Source organism: Abrus precatorius, unplaced genomic scaffold, assembly GCF_003935025.1.
Source record: "Abrus precatorius isolate BTA unplaced genomic scaffold, Abrus_2018 Scaffold9, whole genome shotgun sequence".
NCBI classification, from domain to species: Eukaryota; Viridiplantae; Streptophyta; class Magnoliopsida; order Fabales; family Fabaceae; genus Abrus; species Abrus precatorius.
Window position 1 is genome coordinate 33,504,717 of NW_020874439.1, and position 24,161 is coordinate 33,528,877.

Below are 24,161 nucleotides of genomic sequence, written 5' to 3' on the forward strand. Positions count from 1 at the left end.
TATATTTTAAAAAATTCAAACTCAATGCTATTACGTTGTTACTCTAAATTTTTTAAAAAATGAATATGATTTGTTGAATAAAATAATAATAAAGTGAAGTGGATAATGAAAGTGGAGGCATGTGCAGGCTTAGGTGCTGAGCATGAGTGTAGCACAGAGAGGAGTACATGAATTTTCATAGAAAAAGTAAAAGGAAGATCACAGTAGCCCATGTTACAAAAAGTTTGAGACGAAGACATCTCTCTATCATCTTAACACGAATCATTGTCCTTTTGCCGGAATTGGCTATCCATTTGTTTAATATTTACATAGTGAAAGTGGTGGTCCAAATTCAATGGATAAAAGAAATACATTTATACACACATTAACGATTATAATATATAGAAGATCCAAATATTTGATTTTCTTAAGTCATAACAGCTTCCCTGTTTGGTTGTTTGTTGCCTGTAACTATTGTACTGTTTTTTTCCCCAATCTTTGATGTCTCTATGCCTTAAACTCAAATGGGTGAGAGGCAGAATGTGTGTATGTACACCAATAAAGCCAAATTCAACGCACCCATTATTCGGCAGATCTATTATACTGCTCTGCATGCTATGCCTATGTCCTGTTCGTGCCATCACCAGATTTTAATGAAAACGACGGTGATTTGAATATCTCCTCCTTCTATTCTTTTTATTTTTCATTCTCCTTTTCGGTTATATTCAAATAAAAATGTATCATGTGTTTGAGAAAATAACATAAGCTTCAACTTAATTCTGCTTGCGCCTTTTGTTCAGACTATTAATGTAAGCTAATTCAAATAAAAATTTGCATGAACCACGAATAATTTATCTGTAACTAGAGTGGCTTATGGAGAATGTAGAGGCTACAATTTGAATGTCGAGGGTAATTACTTAGAGACAGTATCAATGACGTACTATTATTATGTTACGCTAATAAATATTATTTTTTTTGTATTAAAAAGAAATGTAATTATTGAATACTTTAAATCTCGAGTTGTTGAAGAAAATACTGAGATAAGTTATTTATACCATTCATCTTGTAGTTTCAACAATTCATCATTTTAACCCTTTTAACTCAATTCAATCTTCAGTTTATGTAAGTTTAATCTTCTATCTTTGCTTTTATGCAAATTATTTGTCAGTTCAATTGTTGTTCTTTTTTCTCTTCTCTTTCCTTTGTTTTTATTATGTTCTACTTGTTATATAACATTAATAAAATAAATGTATGTATATAAGTTTTTGACGCAGAACGAGACACATACTTAGTTGCTATTTGCTTAATTACTTTCTTCTGCTTCTATATGAGTTTTTGCTAGTTTACCAGAAAAATTCTTAATTTATGCCTTTATTAGCACTTCCATTCTTAACTTTACAACTTTTTTTTTTCATGCAATTAGTTTAATGCACGCACTTAAATTTATTTTTTTTTATCGCCAGCTCAGATGACAGAAAAATCTTTTAACTTGACTGATCTTGATTTTAAGTTAAAATCCATGTTCTTTTATTTTAATGCCACAAATTCATGTTGATAATTATTTTTTGTCTTCTTTTTATTTGCTTCACAATTTATTTGAATCAACTTCTTGTTAAGTCAACTAAGAAAAGAATTTCCTCATGTCTATGTTTTTGTATTTTTATGTAAAAAAATGCAAAAATATAGTAACATGACTCTCATGTTTGCCGCAGAAAATGAGAAAATTCAGATTCAGTTAACTAGTTTGAATTGGACTCTTGCTGACATATTTATTATCTTATTGATACTTACACACTCACATTTATTAGTAGTTAATTTAAGTTTAATTAATTATGTCACTTATTTATGTTTTGTCAAATACAACTTTACTTTTGTTAACTAATTTTGTCATCAATTAATTGCATCATTTAATCAAATTTCTTATCAAAATGTTTTGCTTGCACGTGTGCTATCGTAGTTTTAAATTTCATCATTGATCTATCAATTACAAATAATAAAACATGATTTAAGAATACCGCATAACCTAACACGCGACTCATCATAGGGTTATTGTTGTCTATTTAAACTTGATTTATTAATGAAATTAAATGTATATAATAAATAAAATATTTGATTTGTGTTTGGAAGTGTGAAGTCTAAAATGAATAAAAGAATTAAAAAATGAAATGATAAAGAAAAAATAAAAATAGTTTAGTTTGCTTAATGTAGAGTTAATCTGGAAAAGCATATCTATTGGATTTGATGCCGTACTGCAAATCAGATACAGAAGGAAACAGCTGTTACACTGACTCAGACTGACATATACAATTCCCATATCCGTATCTATAACACCACACTTCTTAATTCTTTCTTTATACTAATCGCTGCTTTTAACCACACTAATTCAAACTAAATCAAAACTTTGTTATATAAAAATCAAAAACTATTCAATTCCTTTTAATTAAATAAGTTTAATGTCAATCCAAAAAGTCAGTCTTCAGAGTATAAAAAAATTTATGTATAAAAATTAAAATAAAAAATATGTTTTATATGTAGACAATAATAAGAAAAAAACAACGAAGAGAATTGCCGCCAAAAGTGTTTTAAGTTTGGCGCCTAAAAAGAATAGAGTTGACAGTGGCCTCTGAGACATCACTTCACTATCGCTGCTCATAGCCCCATACAGATTTTTTATTTATTTATACTTATTTAAATAAATAAAATATTTATTATTTATTATTTTTCAATTCAAACTGTAAAAAAAATGTATGTTGTAAAGATATTGGTGTGTTTAATTTTCATTAACACAAATTTATAAACATACAAGTAAAAAAATAACAATTAATTACTTTTTGATAAATTTACATTAACGAATTCGAAGACTTACTTTGATTTTATCCTATTATAGCAACGATGAACTGTGATTAGTTTCCCGCCAATGCCACTTTGAGTAACGTTGTTGTCTCTTTCGGAAGGTCAATCATTCGAGTTCCCGCCATTACCACACCAGAAGATGATGTTTCGTTGTTTTCTTTTTCCTCAAACTCAAATTTGGCGGGAATTCTTTATATAACTAGTGAGTCACGTGCACACACTTGAATTACCAATAACTTAATTAGTAGATCAATTACATTAAAGTCAAAAAGCAAAGTAATTAACGGAGCAATTATAAATTCTATATAATAAAACAATTTGAAGCGCAAAACTCTATGAGAATATATTTTACTGAAATTCTTCAATGGTGTGTTTAAACGAAAAATTATTAATTTGATTTCATAAAACTAATTTTAATGCAAAAGTTACATTTTCTGCTTTTAAACCTCTGCTCAATTAATTTTTTTAATAGTATCAAGCGTGTTTGATAATAATAAACAAAATTATTAACTAGGAATTAATTGATAGAAATCATTGCAGTTTAACTTGTGATCTTAAATTTAAATTTTAATAAACATAATTATATTAAATATTAACTTGACTCGAACATTATATTTAGTAAAAGATTTATTGGTTTAGAAAGAAAAGAAAAAAGAAAAATATGAAACAGGTTTTCTAATTTTTTTTGGTTGTGTTTGTGATTTTGCTTACATAAACGAAGGGGCATAAGCGATGTTCCCGTGCAATCAATAATGTACATACGTTTATGAATTACAGGTGCTTCTTTACTAACTCACGGGGTTTTTGTGGATACTTGGGACAGATAGAATTTACTGCAATAAATGCAACATCCTTTTCTTTGTTTTTTTCCTACCAAATCGTTTTTCATCTTTAATTGAAAATCATTTACTGATAAATAAATTGAAAAATAGGCTAACAAAATATAAAAAACACGAACTATTTATTATTAACTGAGGAAGGCAATGTAGGAGAAAAATTTCACGAGATGGACACAAAACAGACTTAACTATTATTTTACTATTTTTAACTTTTTTAAATTAATATTTTGTAAAATTACTTGTTTGTTAAATTTTGTTAACCTTGAAACTAATTATAGTCAAATATTAACATGACAAGTAACTTTAAAATATTGTCCATGGTATAAACAACATTTTTAAAAGAATTAAAGGAATTAGTTAAAATATTTAATAAAATGCATCGCAAAATTATTGACCAGTGGTTGATAGTATAACCCTTAACTTTATAGGGGAATGAATATTAATTTTAGAGATAACAAAAGTTATTAACTTTTTTATTGAGTGGAAATATTTTCAAGTGCTAAATTAAGAATTTTTTTTTTTTTTAAATCCTGGAAGTGATTTTGTTTATGTTAAATATATAATTTTTTATAACTTATAGTAGCATAAAAATTAAAATTAATATATTTACCGAGTTAAATTTTAAAATTAACATATCTAAAAATGGATCATGTATGCAAAGCAGGAATTATGATTGAACCGAGCAGGCATTAACATTTGAAATAATGTGAAGTGTGTGTGCAAGCGATTGTTCCACTTGCGCATCTTTGCGGCGGGTCTTGTGATTGGCATTTTCATTGGCATGCGCTGTAAATGTAGTATGAGAAGGGAACCTTTATGTTATCACTTATCAGCATGTAAATGAATATAAACTTATGAAGCTTACAATGTCAGCAAAGGAACATGCAAAGATAAGGATAATATTTGAAGTTTCTATTGACCATTTCCCTTTGCCTTGCCAGGGACCAGACAGAAGGAAAAGCAAGAAACTAATGCTAATTAGGATTAATAATACCATGTTTGGGTCAAATGTCGCAATGATTATGTCCCGTGCTTTCATTAGTGACGCAGAGTATACTAATTAAAGATCCCAATTCATGGGGTCACTCCCATGACCTCAACAACATGATATTTACATGTGGGTTCCATTTCTGATTTTTTGTCCCAAAAAGAAAATAATAAGAATCCCATAGCCAGACAAGGAATTAAGGTCCTTCATTTATGGTTTAGAGTAACCTAAATGCCATTTAGCATAAAAAATTGTCAGCACAGTTTTTATAATATTTTACAGTATATCATTAGTTTGTGTTAGGAAATATTACGTTAATAAATAATGCATTTTGTTTTTTTAGACTCTATAAAGTTGAGTAGATTTAGTTATAATCAATTGTGCAAATATGAAATAATAACAATATATTTGTACTATTATTTAAAAACATTTCCCCCAGTTTTTGGGCCCAAATAAAAGGCAGAGCTAATTGCCGGAATCCTCTTCATCAGACACGTTGAAGGGAAATTTGATTATATACATTTTCGTATATATGGGTGATACGCTTTTCCTTTTAGTGTGAAATACATGTTAAAATTGGCCCTTTAGAGTGCAATAAACATTTTAGAAACTTTAGAGTAATCGTATCTGGATCATTAAATATAGTAAACGCGTAAGATTATTACAAACCATGTAGAAGTTAAAAATTGTTTTTTTAATTAAAATTTTGCCATTAAAAATATGTAAAAAGAAAAAAGAAACAAAGAACTGATGGTAGAGCTATCTAGCTTCAGGTATGTTGAAGAGGGCTAGGCTAAACACAAACGTGGATTTTTTTCTCTAATGATGTAGTTAATTTTTTCTTGAATTTAATTGAATTTTAATTTGACGTATAGTAATTATTTGTTCATTATAATCAAATGTCAAGTTACAAGCCCTTTGTGCATGTTACACTTTAAAGAATTACATACGACACTCCTTTTTATTGATATGTTTATTTCTACATAAATTTCAATTCTAACTATATCATTGATAATAAATATATTATATCTATGACCTAGTTACAACTTCACAGAATGCTCTTTATTCACATTTCCATACAATCTTCTTTTTTTATTTTTTTCTTTATTTCAAACTTACCTATCATTTAGTGCACCGATTGCTTGATTCACCCAATTGTGTAAACCAAGGAGTGCTGTAACTTTTCGAAGAGGCTCTCGCCAAGGGCCTTATGACACAAATTGCCTTACTACTGCTACTATTCATGACATTGCAATAGAACAACCTAACTTAAATATAAAATTAACTACAATTTTTATCAATCCGTAATGATACGTTACGAAGGGGAAACATGTAGATGAACCGACAAAACATGTAATTATATTAAATATTTTGAGAAATTTTTTATGGCTACATTGATATTATCATCTTTTTTTTTAACTTGCTTCCTACTTCCTTACTTTGTTTTCCTCTTTGATGAAAGGGCCATAGATGTGAGGAGGCAATAAAACCGTAGGGAGACATAAGAAATGACCTCACTTTGATGAAAGGGCCACAATCTGAAAACACAATTATTAAACTCGACGAGTCTGATGTGCAAAAAGATTAACATAATAATGTAATTTAACCAATAACTCGATGTAAGTTTCTCTTAAGACCTATAAATTCCACCATGGTTTTAATTGACATAAAATTTAACGCATGTCTGAATTCAAGTTAAAAAAATTAATAAACATAAATTCAACGTAAAAATTATAATCAATAATATTAAAGTAAATATAAATTTAATACTCAATTAGACACAAAACTAAATTTGTACTAATCTTTTACTATAAGTTTTTTTTTTTTTAAGGTTTGTAAGCAAATGGGTCCGAGCACACGTCTTGTATTCTTTCTAGTTATCTGGGCAAAGGTTTAAAATTGTAATTCAATACAAGATAACTGTGTATTTATCTATATTTATGTATGTATAACGTAATCACATTGCTTCATGGGTATATGATACGAGCCTGGTCTTTTCATTAAATTCAAACATTACAAAATTTTAAGTCAAGTGATCTAAAACAAGAATCTTGCTCAATTTAAATTTTTATGAGAATATAATGGCAGCAAAATTTTTGGAGCACATAAAAGGAGCGGCACCATAGAACCAAGAGGAGTGGGAAAAGAGGAACATGGGTGTTGTAGCATTTGGAATTGGATAGAGTTTGGATACGATTAATTCCAATGATGCATACTACTCATTCTTATCCCTTATGCTTCAAATAATAAAGTTGCTAGTTTCACAAGCAAATTAAAAAGCACAATATCAAAGGATGTGTGACAAGCGAAAAATATACTCATTATATTTCATATCACATAATCGTAGAGAATTACCTGTCGAAGTAGTTAAATTACACAATACGCTGAGAAAGGCATCATCAAGAATCATTCTAGCAATTTAATAAAGCTCCAAATTGAATCATATATCCATATGCGGACACAGTGAGGGTATCAACGTGCATCTGCATTAGCCCAATTTTCATTTTTGCAGCAAACAAAAAGTCAATCTTCGTTTAATTCGAATATTGTCCAAATCACCATGTATAACGACCCCACCTATCTTTTTGAATTTACATAAAACTTGAAATAAAAGCCACCATCGGCGGCAGATCTATCACATTTCAAAAACTAACATCAAGAATAATTCAAAATATGAGTCAGAAACCTAAAAGTGTAAACCTGATAGTGAATCTTGCCAAACTCCAAAATTTAATTCAATTTTTCTCAAAAGCAACTAGACAAAAAAAGAAAAAAACCCTGGAAAGCGGGGTTTCAGGCATTTGAAATAGTCTGTTTAAAATTCCAAGATTAAAGATAGTTATTAATATATTTTTTTATATTTAACTCTTAAAATGAAAAGAGGGTTTTGCAATAGTGTAGTAAAAACCATGGCGAGAGAGGAAGTAGCAGTAGTAAAAAAGATGGTAGCTTATTGAATGATATAAGATTATATGAAATAGGGTATGGTAATGGTATGCATGAAATGGTGATGGTGAATGAATTTAAGACTGGGGAAGAGTGGACAAATGGCAGGTGGATTATGCAAACAAAAACACGGACAATTGTCTCCAACCACTGGGCCATTGTTCCAGTTGTTCTCAAATTGAACCTCTCTCTCTCTGTCTCTCTCATATTTTCATACATTATTATTATTTATTTATTTTGAAAATTGAAATTTGGGAGTGCCTCAAAAGGACCCTGAAACCTTAATAAAAGCAGATTGTCTTCAACATTCTATGCTCCAACTCCCCACTCCAAAGTACTCTCTCTCTCTAAATCCTTTGATTTCTTTGTTGGGTCACTTGGGCCTGCAAAACCAGCAACCGCTTCAAGCCTCATTCATTATTAAACCTTTCCCAGCCATAACCCTCACTCTTCACAGCGCTTCTTTATTCTCTTCGCCTATTAACGCTACCATGGCTAAACCCCTCTCTGGCGCAGACCACCGCCTTCTGCCGCACTTCCTCTCTGACGCCGATTTGGCCTTCCCCTCTGAGTTCCCTTACGAGTTCGGCGTCTCTTCTCCGGCGGTGGAGTCGGTGGCGGGCTCCACCGAGACAGAGAGCAGCGACGAGGAAGAGGACTTCTTCGCGGGTCTGAATCGGCGACTCAGTCAGTCATCGCTTCACGAAACTCGGAAGCAGCTCGTCGCTGTACCCATCAAAGCCGAAACCGCCGACACACTTACTAAGATTTCGGCAAAGGCTTTGGGTTTGGCACTGTCGCCTCAGTCAACGCTGAGTGGAATCGGAAGCTGGTCAGGTAGGAGCGGCGTCTCCGGCGACGGAAGTCCAAACGGGTTCTCTCGCGTACCCTCGCCCTCGACGACGTCGTTTTGTGAAAGCGACCCCTGGGAAGTTATCTACGCAGCTGCCGGACAAGTGGCAAGGTTGAAGATAAACAACCAAGTTTCACAGTTCGATTTCCAGAACAATAGAGGCTTATTAAGCCAAGTTCGCACTAACCAGAGCTTCAACCAGGTTAGTTCAGCTTGTTCAAGCTAAGCCATTGGTTTTTATTTTTATTTATTTTCTTTTTCTGATTTTTATTCGCGTTGTTGGCTTTGCAGGTTCAGCAACCTATGAGACAGAAGCAACAGGGTGGTTCGGTTTGGGGGAAACAAGTTAACCCGAACCGTTTGGTGGCTCAGCAGCAACAACTACATGTTCAGAACGGAGGGCGTGAGTATGGTTATGAGAGCGTGAAATGCACGCGTTCTTTGTCTTCTCCTCATTCTGCGTGGCCTTCTGTGCAACTTCAGCAACAAAACAATCGGGTACAGTATAACGGATCCGGTTCACGGGTTGGAGTTCCGGGTAGGCCTTCTGTGAAAAAAGGGTGTGGCGGAACTGGAGTGTTCTTGCCTCGCCATTATGACACTCCTTCTGAGCCTCGCATGAAAACTGGTTAGTTAGTGATCCTGTTTTTTATTTCTCCCTTTTTCCCTGAAGTTGTGTTTGTTGTCTTGTTCGATTTTGTCTTACGGTGTTGTCTTGTTTTTAGGTTGTGCTCCTGTTCTGTTACCGGCTAAGGTGGTTCATGCTTTGAACGCCGCTTCTCAAACGCACTTCTCCAATGCCTTACCTACGGATTATGGTGAGTGGGTTTTTCAGTTTAAGTCTCTTAGGAGACTAGTGAAGTTTTGGCATGACTACTGAATTTACTTGTGTTGTGTGGTTATTTTGGTTTCAGATGCCTTGTTAGCAAGGAGAAACGCGCTTCTCATGCAGCAGAGGCTAAGCGTGCGGCGGGAAGAGCCAACAAACTACGAAATTCGCCTACCTCAAGAGTGGACTTACTGATTCTATTGACTGTTGAAACTAAAGGCTTAATGTTCTCCAAGCAATGCTTCCTTGGAGAAAATATTAGTTGTTTGTTTTGGTTTTTTTACTAAAGATGAAATTCAAGAATGTGTTTGGCTAGTTTAGTTGCAATAAAATATCCAGTTTTTCCAGGAAGAAAGTTGCAGCTGTTGGGGGTCTGGTTTTAAGTTGAAATAGTGAAAAGGATGTAGTTTAGACAAAGCTTGTTTTTCTTTTACTTTTTTCCCCTTTTATATTATTATTAGTTGTAATTGTAATAATAAGATATAGAGCAGGTCATTTTCTTTTGCATCGTTATGGTTATTGATGATACTGATGGGCTAAAGCGCGAGGTATGGTTCAACATTGGCAAAGTTTCAAGTCAAGCTAGGACGAAAAGTGTTGAAAGATTAGTTGATTACCCATGTGAAAATCCTTGCTTTTTATGGTATATAGTATGTAATAAGTTAATACTATATGTAATAAAAGTAGCTCTTTTATGTAATTTGCCATTTACTATTCATGGAAAAATTTCCACTTCATTCTTTGTTTTGCTTTGTGGTTGTGAATCGAAAATTAAAAGGGGTTTTCACTGAGATGGGTCACCTCCCATCTTTGGTATTTATGCTCAACCGGCAAGGGCCAGTTGATGTGTCCATGACTCTTTGAGATATTTTTTCCTCCAATGTTATTTTCCATGAATTATCCGTTTAATTTAATATTTTTACTTGAATGAATAATAATAATGAGAGTAGAGTGGGAGGGTTGAGGGAGAAATAATAGATGTGTATTGCTTGCTAAGTTAGGCGTTGAATTTGATTGAAGGAAATGGATGGTGGGGGGATATAAGAAGAGAGGGAATGGGATATGCATTATGGGGATGGATTTATGCGTACGTTTTTTGGTTGGATTTTGATGGGTACTATGGGCCCATTGTCTCAATTCTCAACCTAGTCGGTGGGGCCCATCTATATCTGTTACTGCCCTCTTCTATCTGTATCTCCCGCCTTTATTTTTTTCCTTAAACAAGCAAATAACGAAGACATCATTGAAGGTTGTGATTTGTGATTTTGACTTGGTCAAACCTTCTATCATACTGCTATAAATTATTATTTCATTTTTAACCTTTTTTAATTCAATTTTTTTTGGGTTCACGTGCCCTGTTCCCTTCCCCCCCTCATCCCTAGCAATACCATTATTTTATTTTACAAGTGCGGTGAGGGTAGTTTTAGACATGCGAAGTTTAATATTTAAAAGTGACTATAGGGGTATTGAAAGTTATCTTATTTCTTTGCTACTTAAGGTCCTAATATCTGGTTTTGATGATAAATAAATTTAACAATGCAGAAGTGATTTTTCACTTTAAGTTGGGAATGTAAACTGTAGTCTTTTTATCATATGGGAGATTAATTTCGCTAAATAAACTAAAGTCTTGTTCATCCCAGAAAAAGTTGAATATTCAAGAATTTAGGTTGTCACTCCAGGTTAGAAAATTTGCAGTGCTTACTTGGATTTGCCTTTCTTTAACTCTTTTAAAATATTTAATTATTTATAAATATAATTATACTTTTATTATGAATTTGAAAATTAATTTACCAAAATTCAAAATAATCGGAGGCAGAAAATAATGTTTGCTGCATAATTTATTCTGGGCTCATCAAGTCGACGTGTCTGGTGGAACTCAGGAAAGTTCCTAAACAATTAGAAACTAAAGTTTTGTTCGAATATATATAGTTGACGAATTTTCTTGCACAAATTTGAGCATAACGTAAATTTCTTGATATTTTCATTAAGATTTTGTTATGCAATAAGTATTATAGCTGTCTTAATACATTTGATTATTAATGTTATAATCATAGTGATAGAGTGGGAGTGGACTACAGCTATAAAGTTGTTGACGTAGAAGATTAAAATAGGTGCAATGAGATGGTACTCGATTAGGGATGGTGTGTGCATGTGATGGAGTGTACGGTGCAGCTTCATTCATTTGGTTTATGCAACATAACAAACGCATCGCATAAGCTCTACCCTAAGTCACGTGTGGCTACATCAGACAACAATAACGCCCAATTAATAATTTTATTTATAGGTCTTTGATTCAGACATGTTTCACCGTTCACCCTTTGTTTGTAAGAACCATTTGGAAACTTGATTTGATTTGGTTTTAGGCCCAATTTCAAATGAGAATTCTAGGATCCAAGGAAATTTGTCAGCTTCAGACAGTTGAAACTTTAGTGTATTTAATTTATACTCTGTTTGGCTTAATTGGAAAATCTCAATGATGCTCACTCGTGTCGTATGCTAGGCTTTAGGGAACGGTCAGTAAAAAACAGTTAAAGAACAAATAGGTATCGGTGGGGAAAATGAATGCCATAAATTCGTTTGTTTTGTTTGGTTATTGCATTGTTAATCAAAGGGACTAGATGGTGTGTTAGATTTGTCCCTAATAAGCAACAAATTCCTGTCTCCGTTAAAAGTCAATAATTGCTATTGAAGCAAGTTGCTATAAGTGTATGCTCACCTATTAAATACATGAAAATTTAGTTAATTTTATTTTAGCTCGATAAGAACTGTAAAAATCTCTTTTTTAATGTTTAATATAGTTGTATTCATTAAAATTTAAATTTGAGATTACAAGTAACATTTTCAAAATATGTGTGTGCGTGTGTGATTTTCAGCCAATTATTGATTGGCCCTTTATTGATAAAGCTCTCCATTTGGCTTTCCTAGGGGTGAAGAGCTCCTATTCGAAGAAAGAAAACAAATTGATGAAGGCTATGTGGTTTTCAATCCCTCAATTATATGGCTTAGGCTTTGCTCACAAGTAGCAATATATGAAGCAAAGCCTGCAAATAATGTAAGGTAACATGCTACAAGAGATGGGTTGTCAACACGTGGATGGTCACAGTGGTGTTAGAAGTTGCTGTGACATCATCATGGGGTTACCATTTTTTTAGTTCTTTTTTCTTTTTCTATAATTTGCTTTCCATTGGATGGATAGGGCTGAGAGCTACTTATTTTGTGGCCCATGTCTAGCCGTCAATCACGTTATTATGGGTCCATTCTGGATCCAGATCTTTTTTCTTGGTCCATTGTATTTTTATACCCTTTTTTATCTTTCTATGCTACGTACAAAGTAACGACTCTTCCCACCGGAAAACGGGGAAAAAAAATATGACATGTTTACGTACGAATTAATTATACTGTATACACTTTGTCATCAATAATTAAAATTTGACGTTAATAATGTGAAAAACAAAAACTATTAGATATAAACTTTGTAACACGCTCTGTATTCCATGACCCTCAGAGTAATAATAATAAAATTTAAAGAAATAGTTATTATAAAACATTTACTAATATTAGTATATTAAATATCATAATTTTTAATGAAACTTTATATTTATTAAAAAAATTTAACTATAAAACACAAGTAAAACTTTTTTAATTGCAATATAAAAATTATGTTAGTTTTGACCAATTATTTGATTTGATTTTTCTAAAGGTTTGACCTCCTTTTTCATCTTTGTTTAAAAGATTACCTCTGCCATTATTGTAACCTCTTCAATAATTAAAATAATTTCAGTTATTTTTACTCTATGCAAAACTTATTTGATCACGTAAATAAATTTTTGTTTCTTTATCTTCTTAAGAAGTTTTTTTCTGGTTTAAAAGGGAACGAAATGCTCAAATTTATCACATTCTAAATAGGACAAATCGATTTTATATTTCTAGTTTTATTTTAAACTTGGAAGACATTTTAAAATGTTCGATCCTTAGATTATGATGGATAGCAGCCAAATCGTGTAAATATTCGTGCTTTGGATTACACACTAAATTAACAACAAAGACGCTTAATGTGTGTGATTCATTCATGTGCATGTGGTTACTATAAGATTGGTTCTATAATTCGATGCACGACCATCCCTCTATTAATGATTGATCTGAGTGATTTGTCACAACCAAAGTCCTTCCAATAATTTTATGCCCATATACATCTACTAATAATTTGTTAGTGTTATGCATGCTCATCTGACCTTATCACTGACCGCCGTGCAAAGTTAATCATTGGCCGCTAACAATCTATTAAAAATCCAAAAGGTAATCACATTAATTTCTGGCTTTTTTCAATTTTGATAAATCTAGTGTTCTACCCTTTTTATTTTGGATGTTAATTATAAATATAAATGCTTAATGGGCTATGATTAAGGGACCGTAGATGAATAGAAAAATAAATAAAGATAAGATGCAAAAGTATAACTTCTTATCTGTTTAATATATATCAGAATAGTAAAACAGACGTGTACATAGACATTGATTTTGTTGATTTTGCTGTGAGCTACCACTGAGATTGCAGAGTTGATATGGAACGATGATGCATTATTTAATCTCAAATCCTTATATTTTTACCTTGAGAAGAAAAGGAAAAACCTTAACTTGAACCAAGTAAAACTTTTTACTGACACATTTATAGTTTTTAATTTGTTTAAGCGTTAAAGGCATTTATTTTTATATTGGTCTTTCTGTGATTGCGAATACCGAATCAACTTAGAGTTGTCATTTCCTAACTTTATTTTTTGGTCAAGAGTCATTTCGGAACCTAAGGAGAGCATCTTGCAGTTTTTTCAGCAGACTGTATCGAGACAACATGAGGCCCATCATGCAACAAACAATCCCATGAATTAAGGTTTGAATTGATGAGTTCATTTATATTAATCAGATACATACATGGCTGCAATAGAGTTAGATATAATAACAACAACTAACCTTAAAACAAAAAAGAATGAGTGAATAACAACTAAGCTAACGCTCCTAGTCCTACAAGAATATGCTAGAAAATCTTCGAAAAATGCTAATATACAGTGCACTTAAATAATTCTGAATGCGATTCAATATAATTGTTAAATTACTTTTTGAATAAACATCTAATTTAGTCTTAAAAATATTTTCTAGAAAAGCTCACTAAATAGTTTTTAGAAATTCTGTTTAAGACATGCTAGTCCAAATTATATTGAATGCTATTCAATATAATTGTTTGCTAGCTCATTTTTCTCAAATTCCTTACAAATTTTAAAATTATAAAACATCAACCATATATTTTTACTTTGCATTAAAGGACATTGTTATAGAACGACACATCTTCGGTTGAATTCACCACGCTTGAGGTGTGTGTTATAATTTTAAAGTCAATTGCAAAACTACTTTTGTATAGTGATTCGTATATATCTGCATGAATCACATAATCCAAAATTTAGCTTTCGTATAAACTTGGGAACCACAACAAAAGCATACCTCTAATGTGATAGATTTCACAATTAACACTTCTTTTAATAGCAACGACTTTAACTATGATTTTGAGAGGTTGATATTATGTAGTTTTAGTGTTTGAATAGAACTTGGATAAAAAACGAGTGGGATAACATTGAGGATTTTGAATTAGAAAAATGGTTTACAGGCCAATGTCGTAGTAGATTGGGACAGAATGTAGTTTTTTGTGATTTTTATAGAAATAGAAACGGCATGGTTTGGTGTTAAAAGAAATTTATAAGTTGTTTTTATAAGGTAGAAATTATTGGTGTCATATTAATTAATCCCGTATTTATGTATGTACTTCCTTGAAGTTTTGTTTTGTTTTTTTTTGTCGTCTCAGTACTTCCATTAAGTTAAACAAGATATTTTTAATAGAGAGATTAATGTGTTTTCCAGATGAAATTTGAAGAATTTTTAGACACTAAATTATGTCTAATGTTCGTTCTTAAAGGCGTAATTAAATGTTCACTCTTAATTTTAAAAAGTTAAGATGACTTCTAAATTATAAAACTGCATCTAAAATTTCTCAAAAGAGCAATAGGGTATAGATCCCGCGGTAGGTTTGTCTGAGAATAACACACATCAACTATAGATCTAGCCCAATTATGTATGGACCTCACAAAGTAGTCAATCATGAATTTTGCTTGTGTTTTATTTTTTGGTCATATGAGTAGATGACCTTAAAGATGATAATACAATCAGCATGGGTTGTGATTTGTTATAATCTTTACGATTTAAAGTAAGTTTACAAATTGATATATGTAACCCAACTAATATAAAACAACAAGTTAAATGAATTGACCTCAAACAAATACTTAAAAGATAAGTGTACTGTTCCATAGGAAGTTATTTTATAAATTGAATATCCTTTTTGGTTATTTCAAGCCAGTGAGAATCAAGTAATACTTCAATAAGTTAACAGCCACAAAAAACCATCACTGGTAATTTTAGTTTGTAAAATGTACCATGTTTTCAAGCAATGATGAAAAACATTTCAATACCTTTTCATGGAACACAGTTGGGGAGTTGAGAGATTCAAACTGTTAAGCTCTGTGAGCTTCAATTGCAACTGATTCCAACGACGAAATGTAAGTAACCAAGGCTTCCAAAGAAGAGTAAGAGGAACCCCCTTGTTTCATGCAAAGTTTTGCCACTTCCTTCAATTTTGAGGCTCTATCTCTCATCTCCTTCTCTTCAACATTGGCTTTCATCAATCTTCTTATGGTCTTCTCTACTTCCCCTCTCTCCACTCCTTTCTCTAATTGTAAGCCAACCCTCCAAACATGGCTCACATACCTAGCATTCACCTTTTGATCTGTGAGACATGGCATGCATATCATAGGAACCCCTTCACAAATACTTTCTAACGTTGAATTCCAACCGTTGTGAGTCCAAAATGCACCTATTGCTTGGTGGGCCAACACTTCTTGCTGAGGGGCCCATTTCACTATGTGGCCTCTACCCTCCAAATTCTCCATGAACCCACTTGGCAATGGCTCAAGCCATTCCGAGCCACTGATCAGTCCTCGTCTAACGACCCACAAAAATGGGTGCTTGCTATTGGCTAAGCCCCAAGCTATCTCTAAGAACTCTCTCTCATTTATTGCAACAATACTCCCAAAACTCACATAGATCACAGAGTTGGGTTTGTGTTTGTCTAACCAAGAAATACAACTTCGGTCTTGTGATATTAAGCTGCTAGAAGAAGAGGTAGTAGGAAAGTACTCGTGAAATGGGCCTATTGGGAACATTGGGATGGAAAATTCTTGGCTCAGTGTTGCCAGAGCTGATGATTCTAATTCTTCAAAAGAGTTCCAAATCACTCCCATTGAGGCTTTGGTTTCGTTGACCAATTTGCATAACAATTCATAGTACTTCTCTGGCTCCTTTGTGTTAATCATAGGTAAGTCTTTCACTCTCAATGGTGGTAGCTCTTCCAATGCCTCCTCCAATTTAGATTCTTTGTGCAATATGCAAAAATGAAATAAATAAGTTAATAGTGTTGTGTTAGATCGTAATTCTGTGATTTTCTTAACATTCTCCTGACATTCATCCATTTTGCTGAAGTTTTACAAAATTTTCAACGAGTAAGAAAAAAGAAGAAAAGACTTCGTGCAACTTGTTAGAAGATTTTGCAAAATATAAATAAAGTATACTACATCAACACGAAATATGATAAGTTTAAAAAAATATAAAACAATACATGGTGATATTTTTAAGAACAAGTATAAAATTGACATAAAATAGACATGTTATATTAAAAGAGAGAATTGATATTTTTAAGAATAAGTATGCATCATCGTAAGAATCATAAAAATGTTATATAATTTATATAGTTCTTTACAATTTTATCTATATTAGCATAAAAGTTTCAAAACTTGAGAAAATACAGAATACGGAAGAAGTGTAATAAAACTCCATGACTAATGAACCGAACTCGATTGTGCAACTGTTTCGCCATTTATGCAATCTATCCAGTCTCAATCAGTTTGAACTGTCTCAAAACTGGGTTTCACTGGACGCTTGGTTTGATAACAGCAACGGATTTTCCAAAGTGTTAAGAAAAAACTTACTAGTGAGATTTAAACATGTTTAATTTCTCAAAATATATTAAATTTTGATTTATGCTCCGTAAACTTCTTTTTTCTTTTGTTTCTAGCTTTGCATTTTCAAAATTATTGATTCTAATTTATTTTACTTATTTGACTTCTTAAAAGATGATGTGTTATAAGCATTGACAACCGACAACATTTAAGTTACCCAAGTTATTATTTAGTGACTAAAAATTAAAATAATACACACACATATATATATACGCCCGACATTATGATTTATTATACTGACTAAATTTTTTGTTAGCTAAATTAGTAAAGAAACTTCATAATTGGGAGCATACTTACTAAAGCCCTTTCAAAGCTAAAATAGAAAAACAAACCTTGAATAGGTATGTAACCTTTTTCTCTCAATAATGGAAAGGCAGCAAAAGCAACAAAGGATGACACACCACCAGTTCTCAACACAATCCTTGGGAGCTTAAGGGTGTTGGCAATGGCTTGAGTGAAGTAACACAAAGCATCTGATATCAAACATGCAATAGGTTCCTCATCAACAGATAAATCACAAAGTAGCTTTGTCAAGCACTCCTTGAAAGGTGTTACACATTTAATGTTGAGTGCAATGATGAAGTCCAAGAGATTGGAAGAAGAGGATTCTGTCTGAGACAAACCATCTTGGATGCAACAAAAGCTGAAGTAGGGGTAGTTTGAAGGGTTAAGGGAATTGAAAGTTGTGTGGATTATGGTTATGGAAAAACCATTAGAGTGAAGGATGTGTGCAAGCTGAAGCATTGGGTTTATGTGCCCTTGGAGTGGCAAAGGGATAAGCAACAATCTAAGGTTCTTTCTTTGCTCCATGGATGTGTCAGAGTTTATCCTTACTTAGTGAGAGGTATTTTTCTGGCTCAATGCTAGAAGTCTCTTTCAAAAATCTTGAAAATTTTAAGGTGCCATTAAATACTAACAATAATAATGTTATAAATGTTGATTATTAATTTATTTTCTTTATTTATGTTCATGAATGTTATGTTTATGCAATACTTATTAACTTTGCAGTCAAGCATAAAGTTATTATTTAAAAAAATAACCAGTTTTGTTAACCTTATTTTTTAAGATTGAGATTAAATATATAAAAATAATAAATTTTGTTAAAAAATTAACATATTTATCATATTAAAATAAAATTATAAAATTGATATATATATATATATATCATATGAGTATTAATTGCTTAATTTTAATATTAAAAGTTTAAGTTAATATTTTTAAAAATAATTTATCGAAAAATAATGATAAATGTAATGCTAAAATGGAATTAAATTAAATATTTAAATCAAACAAAAAGGATAAATTATAAAAACTTAACGATTTTGCTACCCATTTTTTTTTTTATCGTATCATACATAATGATTTTATCATAAAATAAGAGTTTTCGGTGAGTTTATTTTTTATACATGAAATTTTGAGTGTATACATATATATATATATATATATGTATGTATATATAAATACGATGCTTAGTAATTTTTATTATAAATACTAATAAAAATAAAAAAATTGGTAATGATGATTTTTTAAATATTTAAAAGTTATAAAAAGTTAAAACTCGTTATAATAATTTTTAAAACATTATTAAAAAATGTAACTGATACAAAAATTGTCAGTAAAATATTTAAAGAATTTATATATAATTTTTTAAAAAATACAATATTTTGATTTTTTTATTTTTCTCATTAAAAAAAACAAAAGCCTTCTCAGTGGCGCGTTTGACGAGGAAGGGACCGTATCCATTGTTTGCTAATTGCTAGTTATTGAACAGTCCGTCTCTGCAGGACCACATAACATGTCAGTACATTAATGAAAACGAAAAATCCTAGAAAATTATTAAAAATACTATATATAAATTTTTAATGCATTTTTATAAAAATTCTTTAATCAATATTTTAACAATATCAAACTCAATGCAGTAAATTATAAAGAACTAAGAGGTTTTTTTTACATGTCAAATTTTAAAAAGGTTATTTTTATTTATTTATTTGTCAATTTTAAAATTTGACAAATAATATTAATTGGAGAGGGAATGAATTTTAGTAATTATTTTTAATAATTTAAATAATGTAATTTTCATTTAACTATTAAATTATAATTATATATCATCTTAATTATTTGCATCAAAATTTATTAAATTAAGTAACTATAAAATTATTTTTATTTTCATATATTTTCAATATATACATACATACATATACATATATATATATATATATATATATATTATGTAAATTAAATGTACATGAACAGAATATTAAATAATTTTGAATTAATTCAAATCTTACAAACATAATTTATATAATAATTTTTTAATTTAATGATTCATTTTAGAATACTTTTTTTAATAAAAAATATTAAATATTATAATTATTGATATAATTTTGCTAATATATTTAATCTCTTATATTAATTCATTTTTTCATTATATTTTAATAAATATTTATAGATATATAATAAGAACTTAACTATAATAATAATTTTTATGAAAAAAAACGAATAATGGATTTAATTTGTAATTTTTAATCATCTTAACATAATTGTTAATAAAATTTTATTATTTTTATTTTTAACTAGCACCGGTAGGACATTGATAAATAAAACAATTTCTTCTTGTGTGAACTTTTTTCACATATTAAAAAAATATTATATCATTTAAAACTTTAATTTCAAATTAAAATATTTATTTAATTAAAAGATGCAAAATGTAATAAGGAATTAAACAACTGTGTTAATAAAAATAAAATATTACATTCATTTCTTAATTCTTATGTTAAAACGATTGATAAACATTTCAAACAAAAATTTGCTTAGCACAGAAGATTGGTTGCTTAGCTCTGCCACTCCCCCAAAGACAAATCCAAATAGCATTTAGTCCTCATTGAAGGAGTCAGCGGAGAGATAAAGGCGTAAAGATTTAAAACACTGAAATCAAATTCAAAGGTAAAAAAGTTGAATCCAACTTGATGCTTCTATCAGATCAGATCACTACTGCTATATTTCCTCCAACACCTCTTTCCTTTGTAATCAACAATCTTAATTTAGTACTTGGACAAAGGAACACTAAAATCATCGAAAACATCGTGTGACGTAGGAGCGTGAAGAATGGAGCAGACACAGAGAGGCAAAGGACACACGTTGGTGCTGATGCCATCACCATTACAAGGCCACATAACCCCATTACTCCACCTTGCTGACATCCTCTACTCAAAGGGTTTCTCCATCACCGTTGTCCACACCATCTTTAACTCTCCTGACCCTTCTTCTTACCCTCACTTTACTTTCCATCCCATCGCCGATTCCTTGTCACAAACCGAAACTTCAAAGTTTGACGCCGTACACCTCACTGATCTCATTAACATCAGATGCCAACAACCTTTGAAGGAATGGCTGGCTACGTTGTTGTCTCAATCTCGTGTTGCTTGCTTCATATCCGATGCTGCCCTTCATTTCACTCAAGCTGTTTGCGATCACTTTCAGCTTCCACGCCTTATTCTCAGAACTGGTGGAGCTTCTTCCTTCCTTGTTTTTGCCTCCTTTCCACTCCTTAAGGAGAAAGGTTACCTCCCCGTTCAAGGTTTGTTTTCCATGCCCTTTTCAATCAACATAGTTGGTTCCAAATTCCAAAATGATATGCTTTACATTTCTGTTTCTGATCACAGAATTCCCGTCAAAACATTATTTTTTAGGGACTGCTTTAGGTCTCTTTTCTTCGGTTTTAATTAAGATTGTGCTAATTTATCAACTTTTACTGAAATAATAGATTTTTTCTAAAAATTACAATAAAAATAAAAAACTTTACCTTCCATCTAAAGATTTTTTTTTTTTTTTGGGTTGTTGGGTTCTGTCATTGTTTGGAATTGTTCTTTCATTTGTGTGTTTGGATTCAAGTGTGATTGACTAGGGATACATGTTTACTTTGATGCTACTAGTTGTAGCTGCTTAGTTAACATGATTTTAAAACGTGCTTAATGGTGATTCCAACATGCTAAATGTGTCATTTTGCTTGTGTGATTTATTTTCTTTTCAAAGTGCAAATTGAAGCACATGGCTTGAGATGAAAGGGCCTTGAAATTTCATATTTGCTTTTGTTGAAAATCCAGAATCTCGATTGGAAGAGCCTGTGGTGGATCTTCCACCTCTCAAAGTGAAAGACCTTCCTGTGTTTAAAAGTAGTACTCAAGATCCTGACGCATTCTATAGACTAGTTTGTCGCTTTATTGAGGAATTCAAGGCATCTTCAGGGGTAATTTGGAACACCTTTGAAGAGTTGGAATCATCTGCACTGGTAAAAGTGCGCCAAGAATTTTCCATACCAATGTACCCAATAGGCCCTTTTCACAAACATTTCCTTACAGGCTCAGCTTCTTCTACAAGCATATTGACCCCAGACACAAGCTGCATGTCTTGGTTAGATACACAGGAACATAACAGTGTTGTTTATGTCAGTTTTGGGAGTATTGCAGCAATTAGTGAGGCTGAGTTCTTGGAGGTAGCTTGGGGGTTAGCCAACAGCAAACAACCATTCTTGTGGGTGATTCGACCTGGGTTAGTCCGTGGTTTCGAATGGCTTGAACCATTGCCAACTGGGTTCCTAGAGAATTTGGGAGGAAGAGGCTACATTGTCAAATGGGCTCCTCAAGGACAAGTGCTGAGCCATCCTGCAGTGGGAGCATTTTGGACTCATAATGGTTGGAACTCAACTTTGGAGAGCATATGTGAAGGGGTTCCAATGATTTGTATGCCATGTTTTGCAGACCAAAAGGTTAATGCCAAATATGCAAGTGATGTTTGGAAGGTTGGGGTGCAATTACAGAATAATTTAGAGAGGGGAGAGATAGAGAAGACAATTAAAAATCTAATGGTTATGGATGAAATGAACGAGATTAGAGAGAATACCTTAAACTTGAAGGAAAAGGCAAGGGCTTGTTTGAAAGAAGGAGGTTCATCTTACTGTTTCCTTGATAGCTTGGTTAGTGACATATTGTCCCTGGAATCTTCAAAAAGTTGAGCTCACTGAATTCTCTAACAACAATCAATCACATTTAGTGCAAAAAATAACTCAAAATATATGAAGCAAAATAATTGGAGGAAATGCGAGTTGTTATCATTTTTAGTTTGATCAAATGCTCATATAGAATATGAATGTCAGCAATCATTTGTCTTACCTTGTCTACAATATAATTATATTTTGCTAACGTATGGCTCTTCACTTTGCTCAGTTCACATGTATTGTTTATTTTTGCATATATTCACTTAAATGGTGAGTTTCTGCTATAAATAATTTCTGTAAGGCTGTAACTCTGCATTTATTATATTGATTTTAAATTTGTATCTAATCTTTTGAGCTTCTTCCCTCTTGCTTCTAAGTCCTACATTCCAATTGTTTTCATGCATTTATTTTAAACTTGGCCGGACTTGAGCCATTTTGATGTAAACTACACTTAGGTAGGATAAAGAACATGACCACTAGGCATGCAATTGACTAGTGAAAAAATAGTATTATGCTACACTGCATCTACTTAAGGCATGCTTAGGATGGAAGGGCTGAAGAGAAACGCATCTAAGGAAATGCAAATTATATTTCAGTTGAGGCACTGCATTAATCCCCACTTACATATCAAGTTCAATATCTCACATGAGTGTGCTTGGAATGAAGCCTATTTAAACGTTTATTCAATAATTTTTTTTTTCAAATGATCTCTTATGCTATAAATTTAATGATGAATTTTTTTAGATAAAATAAAATAATTTATTTTGATAAATTATACTAAGAAATTTGTCAAAATAAATTATAAAAATAGTTATAAGAATCATAAACTATGCATACACCTTTTGTTGAAGGAAAGTTCATAATTAAATGCTAACGTTGTCCTGCATTTATTGTTTCCCTCTGAGAACGGCTTGCACTATCTACCATATGTAGTTTGTCAAAGAGAGCAAAACTTAAGGTGCTTTTATTATTTCCCTGGACCAGAACAATAATTATGTAGAAGATGAAAGATTAATACACTGTCACTGTGACAGTGCAATAACGTTATTTTCTTGTAGTAACTTTTTGTTTTGGCTCATTATTGCAACATCCAGCGTGTAAACAAACCTATTTGCATCATAAATGCGAGGCATCGACAAAGTTGAACAGAGACAATAGGAAAATTTTGCTAGAAAAGAAAAGGCAAGCGGCAAGTTCTAACTAGGCCACATAAACCCTTTGCTTCCAGTTGCAAACGTTCTTTTGTTAAAAGCTTTTCCATCAGCATAATTCACACTGAATTAAGTTCTCTCTACCCTTCAAATTACCCATTCTTCATTTTATCTTTTGTCCTTAATTAATTTTTGACTTTGTAAAAAGTATTCAATTTAATCTGTAATGCAAATAAAAGATGAGGTGAAAAAATAAAGTTAATGACTTTTTAATCAGGAATGGAATGAAAGTTTTTAAAAAAATTAAAGTGTTCAGCACTTATTATAATGTAAAAGGATTATTTTAGAGTTTACATCCAGGCCATTTTTGGAGAGTAAGGGTGGATTTAGAAGGCAAATACACCAGTCAAAAGACAGATAATGGGATCTAAGGCCCTCTATATTATTTTTAGTCCAATATAAATCCTCGTTTTTTGTTTGGCAAGCCTAAATAATCAATCATAGGCCCAAATTCTCACATAAATCAAAATTACAAGTAACGCTACCAATATTTCTTATTGAATATGTCTCATATAAGACTTAACTCCGTGAGACCAAAATATAAAAAGACTGAAACTTTTGG

General features: G+C 31.6%; 3 protein-coding genes across 3 annotated transcripts; 2 read left to right on the top strand and 1 right to left on the bottom strand.

Moving 5' to 3' along the window:
• Positions 1-7,938: 7,938 nt before the first annotated feature.
• Positions 7,939-9,482, top strand: LOC113851279. Its single transcript, XM_027481744.1, has 4 exons — positions 7,939-8,660; positions 8,750-9,086; positions 9,184-9,276; positions 9,373-9,482. Exons 1-4 carry the CDS (start codon positions 8,097-8,099, stop codon positions 9,480-9,482), a joined length of 1,104 nt encoding a protein of 367 aa, XP_027337545.1. The 5' UTR covers positions 7,939-8,096.
• Positions 9,483-15,787: 6,305 nt separating this feature from the next.
• Positions 15,788-18,209, bottom strand: LOC113850533 (UDP-glycosyltransferase 76B1-like). Its single transcript, XM_027481099.1, has 2 exons — positions 17,728-18,209; positions 15,788-16,752 (listed from the first exon to the last, which is right to left on the bottom strand). Exons 1-2 carry the CDS (start codon positions 18,203-18,205, stop codon positions 15,836-15,838), a joined length of 1,395 nt encoding a protein of 464 aa, XP_027336900.1. The 5' UTR covers positions 18,206-18,209; the 3' UTR covers positions 15,788-15,835.
• A 2,191-nt stretch (positions 18,210-20,400) lies between these two features.
• LOC113849853 (UDP-glycosyltransferase 76F1-like) lies at positions 20,401-22,410 on the top strand. The gene is made up of 2 exons (XM_027480057.1): positions 20,401-20,972; positions 21,499-22,410. The coding sequence occupies exons 1-2, from the start codon at positions 20,501-20,503 to the stop codon at positions 22,404-22,406; spliced, it is 1,380 nt and encodes a 459-aa protein (XP_027335858.1). The 5' UTR covers positions 20,401-20,500; the 3' UTR covers positions 22,407-22,410.
• Positions 22,411-24,161: the final 1,751 nt, after the last annotated feature.

Excerpts from the sequence above, each read along its gene's own strand:
- LOC113851279 (XM_027481744.1), top strand. The coding sequence starts at position 8,097 with ATGGCTAAACCCCTCTCTGGCGCAGACCACCGCCTTCTGCCGCACTTC. Across the intron at positions 8,661-8,749 it reads CTAACCAGAGCTTCAACCAG|GTTCAGCAACCTATGAGACA; the intron begins GTTAGTTCAGCT and ends TTGGCTTTGCAG. Across the intron at positions 9,277-9,372 it reads TGCCTTACCTACGGATTATG|ATGCCTTGTTAGCAAGGAGA; the intron begins GTGAGTGGGTTT and ends TTTTGGTTTCAG.
- LOC113850533 (XM_027481099.1), bottom strand. The coding sequence starts at position 18,205 with ATGGAGCAAAGAAAGAACCTTAGATTGTTGCTTATCCCTTTGCCACTC. Across the intron at positions 16,753-17,727 it reads AGGTTACATACCTATTCAAG|AATCTAAATTGGAGGAGGCA; the intron begins GTTTGTTTTTCT and ends TATTGCACAAAG.
- LOC113849853 (XM_027480057.1), top strand. The coding sequence starts at position 20,501 with ATGGAGCAGACACAGAGAGGCAAAGGACACACGTTGGTGCTGATGCCA. Across the intron at positions 20,973-21,498 it reads AGGTTACCTCCCCGTTCAAG|AATCTCGATTGGAAGAGCCT; the intron begins GTTTGTTTTCCA and ends TTGAAAATCCAG.